At 65.7% G+C, this 4,465-nt stretch overlaps 1 protein-coding gene across 1 annotated transcript; it reads left to right on the top strand.

The window, feature by feature from the left end:
* Nucleotides 1-1,490: 1,490 nt before the first annotated feature.
* On the top strand, nucleotides 1,491-2,334 carry EMIHUDRAFT_253215 (hypothetical protein; the record flags this gene model as incomplete). Its single annotated transcript, XM_005785371.1, has 4 exons — nucleotides 1,491-1,593; nucleotides 1,678-1,832; nucleotides 1,906-2,019; nucleotides 2,317-2,334. 4 exons carry the CDS (start codon nucleotides 1,491-1,493, stop codon nucleotides 2,332-2,334), a joined length of 390 nt encoding a protein of 129 aa, XP_005785428.1.
* Nucleotides 2,335-4,465: the final 2,131 nt, after the last annotated feature.

Raw genomic sequence — 4,465 nt, forward strand, 5'->3', positions numbered from 1 at the left:
TACTTTCTACGCACACCTACCGGGGAAGGGGCGCTTGGGAGCGGGGGCGGGGGCGGGGGCGGGGGCGCGCAGCGCGGCTGCGCGGCGCGCGCAACAGAGGGTAGGGTGGGGAAGACGGCGAGGAGGGGGCGGCGGCGGCGGCGGCGGCGGCAGCGCGCGCGCGGCGCGCGCGACGGGGGGGCGGAGCAGCGACCGCTGGCGCGGTCGCTGCTCCGTCTGTGCCAGGGACGCGCGCTCTGCGCCGCTGCAGAGCGCGCGCGTCAGGGCAAGGGGCATGCGTGGCGGCGCGGGACGCGCGGCGGCGGCGGCGAGCACGCTCCGTGAGCGGTGAGGCGGCCGGGCGAGGGCGCGGCGGGTGACGGGTCAAGGGAGCAGCCCACACCCGGCGTCGCTTTTTGAGCGACGCCTGTGGTACGCCTGCGCAGGGGCCGCAGGGCGGTCAGTTGTGGGGCGAGGCGGTGCCGGCCGCGGGCCGGGTGCAAGGCGCCGGCCTCGGCGCCGCCTCGGCGCGCCGCACGGGCGCGGCGAGCCTCTGAGCGGGAGCCGAAGGTTTGCCTGTGGGAGGGACGGTGGGGTGGTTTGACTTTGCCGCAGAGGCCGTCCCTAGCTGTGAACAGCAAAACGGGACAGTATCTCTCTCTCAACATGCACATGCACATGCACATGTTCATTTCATGTTCATGTCATGTCATGTTCATGTGCATGTCGAGGGGCCTACAAAACAAAAACAAACCTGTCTAGGAGTCCCGAGATTCCGGAAACCAAAAAGGAAACCAGAGGGTCCCCAGCACTTTGAGTTTCCGGAAGTTTCCAGGGAAACCAGAGGGTGTTTGGTGCTCCATCTGTTTCTCTCAAGGGCTCAGCAACCTTAGGTTAGGGGCCGCCCTTGGTTGGCCGTCTAGGGTCTGTCGTCTACGACTGTTTGCGTGCCGCTCGAGGGGGGTACGAATAGGATTGTACAGTGGGTTGCGGGCATTAAGAAAACGTACCATTAAGAAACCCTACCAAGCGATTTCCGCAAAAATCTAAGAAATCACGGCGCGCCGCAGGCGCGGCCCCGAGAAAAGGCCAGACACGAGTGTGAACGGGAGGCCCAGCTCAAAATTCGTCTCTTCGCCTGCGGCGCGCGCACTTGTCACTTTCCAAGTCTGCGGTGTTCTGAGTGGATGGAGTGAATGGAGGCGTGTGTGCGTCTTCCCGTCATCCAGTATCCAGACAGAGAGCCGACTCGGCGGCAGACTCTGGCATCGCCCTCGCGGACCGCAGCTTACCTCTTACCTAAAAAATCCTTCGGGCCGGCGCTCTGGCTTGAGTGCCCCGGCCGGAGCTAAGAAACCACGGCGTGGGGTGGATGAGGGCTGAGGCCACTTCTTCAGGCTGGGAACCGAGGGGTGGCCACCCTCCTCGTCGAGGTGTGCGCCAAACCACTTCGGCGGCGCGCGCTCCCTTGTGCGTCTGTGTCACCCTCCAGGCCCTCACGCCCCCCCGGCATGTCCACCGGCAAGGAGGCTTCCGTGCCGAGTGACGCGGCGGCCACGGACAGACTCAACGGCAGCGTCGGCGCCGCTGCCAAGCGGCCGCGCGACAGCGAGGGTAGTCACCACTTGAGGTGGGACGGTCGAGGCACACGACGGAGCCATCGCGAGCGGCCTTCTACACCGCCCGCCGCCGGCGCAGGCGCGGAGCGCGACGGCGGACCTGCTTCAAACCCCAAGCCGGAGGCGCTGAGCGAGAATCTGGGCTGCGCGCACGCGCATGGCTGCTGCGAGAGCTCGGAGGCGGAGCTTGCTCGACGAGAGCTGCTCGAGCTCATCACTGCGCCCGACGCTGACGTTGGTGGCGCGATCAAGCTCTTATTTTCTCAGCCTCGCACCTCTTCTTCCCGTCGCACGCGGGCTGTCGCAGGGCACTTGGAATATGACTCGGGCGAGGATGCGTCAGCACGAGTACTATTTCATCGTGCAGCGCAGGCTGGCTCGCCACTACTGTTGGCTGGAGCTCCTCTCCCGCCCGACGTCGGTGATGGCGCATGACACGCGATCACTGTACGCATCGTGCTTCCTGTGTGTGTCTCCCCCCTCCCCGCCGCAGAGCCCCTGCTGGGTGTCGGCCGCGCATCTCCTCACGTCCCGCGCCTGTCCTTTACGGCATTTGTGTGGCCCGTTTTCTGTGCATCGTTAGAAGCTGCGCAGGCCTCCCCGGTTACAATCGCCGCGCGCACACGACACGCGACAGCCGACACCTCGACAGGAGAGAGTTTGACGTTCTTCTCGTGAGACTTGACTTCAGACGATATGCGAGACAGATATATCTCAGAGTGAGAGGACAGCCTGAGCCTCGGAGGAGAGACGCAGCTCGCAGGTACAGGCGTGACAGACAGTGCACTCTCACACACGAGACACACTGATGGAAAGGGCGGAGCGGCGGCGGCGACGGCGGCAGCGGTGCGCGGGCGGAGCAGCGACTGCCCGGGCGGTCGCTGCTCCGTCGGTCCGTGCCGGAGCGCGCCATCTGCGCAGGGTCGCGCGTCAGGCCAGGGGGCAAGGCGCAAGCGTCCCCCTGGTGGCGGCGCAGGGAAACGCGGAGACGCGAGCGTTTCGCACGCCGCGAAGCGGACGGTGACGGCGCGGTGGGTGACGGGGCTAGAGAGCAGCCAACACCCGACGCTCGCAAACGACGTCGGTGCTGGACGCCTGCGTAGGGGCCGCGGCAAGGCGGAGCTGGCTGAGGCACCAAGCGCCGGCGGGGAGCTCCCGGACTCATGTGTGCGAGCGCATGCCCTCCCACCTAATCACCGCTGCATAGTATGGCTTCCGAGGCTGAACCGCTCCGCAACGGTTGGTAGCTCGACCTGCACATTGACAAAGTGCGTTTACCTGTCAGTCGTCGACGTCGCGTGCGAGATCCAATATCGCCGATCGATAGCAACCTGAGAGGATAGGGATCCGTGTCAGCATGCCGTAGCCGAGGAGTGCCGCGCTTGGGGGTTGGGGCGCGCGCGCATTGGCTTCACATTCGGTCTCAGCGCTCGGGCCGGCGCCGGGGGTCATGGGGCGACACTCGGTCACGCTCCGGCGCTTCGGGGGGGCTACAGCGGGCAGTGCGCGAAACCACTTCGCATGGCCACCCGCGACCCCACTTTGGACCGGCGAGCGCACTTGCTCGGTTCCCAGCCTGAAAATGTCACCTCGGGCTGTGGAAAGGCTTAGAAACGGCGGCGTGCCGCGAAATCCTGTTTTCTTAATGCCCGCAACCCACTGTAGGGCGGAGTTTGAGGCACTTGGAGCACTTACTTGGAGTGCAGTCATTAACCTCACATCCAAATTGAGATTTGCCGCTTATGAGATCTATCTCTCTCACATCCAGGGCCGCTTTGTGTGTCTCGAGACCTCGAGAGAAGGCCGCCCGAGGGCCCAAGTCAAGAATTGACTTTTTTTGGCGGGCAACTCACATCCAGGGCCGGGGAGCTAAGAAGCACACCCAGCGGGCCGGATGATCGATATCGGGTTGCGGGCAAGAGAGCCCTAGCCCTGGGGGGTGCGCGTTCGCAGGGAAAGGGCCGTAAACACGGGTCACCGAGGGTTAGTCGGCGCTTTGGGTTCCCCTAGCGCCGGAGCGCCCTCTCTCAACGGAGGTAAACCCACCAGACGCGCACAGACGCGCACACGACGGTACGACGGTACTCCTCACTCGACGTCGACGCTCAGGGACGACGAGGTGCCAGCGCTGCCGTGGAGGGGCCCGGGCAGCTCCAGCGAGGAGAAGCACGCCTCAACGCGAAGGCATGGAGCCTTTTCGGGCACAGGGCCTGCTCGCGCCATATGTTCGACTTTGGTGCGTGTCAAACGCACTTCGCATCGCGTCTGGCACTTCCGCCGCCACGGCGCTTGGCGACGCGCTGGCTGGGCAGCCGACTGCGGTGCTGCTCGGGCTCCTAACGCTCCTCGGCCTGTTTCCCACCTCCCCGCCCCTCCTCGCGACCACGCTGCTCGCTCGCGCTGTGTCCAACTTAGCCAAGGGTGCAGCGCTGGGGAACTCGCAGACGTGGGGCACTCTCACTGACCTCAGCCTCCTCGGCGCGCTATGTGAGACCCTGGCTCTCAGAGGACGCTGGCTGCCGCCGCTCTCTGCTGAGGAGGAGGCGGCCATCGTCAGGTCCTGCGCACCCGCGGTCCGTGTGCAGCTCGCAACTGTTTACGCCGCTTCCGCCCTCTGGAAGCTGAATTCGTCGTTTGCCGAGCCGCGCCGCTCCTGTGCAGCCGTGTTTGCATTACAGATGCTCGAGCACCTACCACCCGCCGTCACAGCGACGCCACTGCCCGCGCTGATGGCCGCCGCTGCACCCGCCCTTGTGCTGCTCGTGGAGACCGCCATCCCGGCGCTGCTGCTGGCTCCCTGCTGCTGGGCTGGCGTGTCGAGCGCGCTCAGCTTCCACCTCGCCATCGCCGCCTGTCCGCCGCCGAAC

This window comes from Emiliania huxleyi (assembly GCF_000372725.1).
Source record: "Emiliania huxleyi CCMP1516 chromosome Unknown EMIHUscaffold_1609, whole genome shotgun sequence".
Classification (NCBI taxonomy): domain Eukaryota; phylum Haptophyta; order Isochrysidales; family Noelaerhabdaceae; genus Emiliania; species Emiliania huxleyi.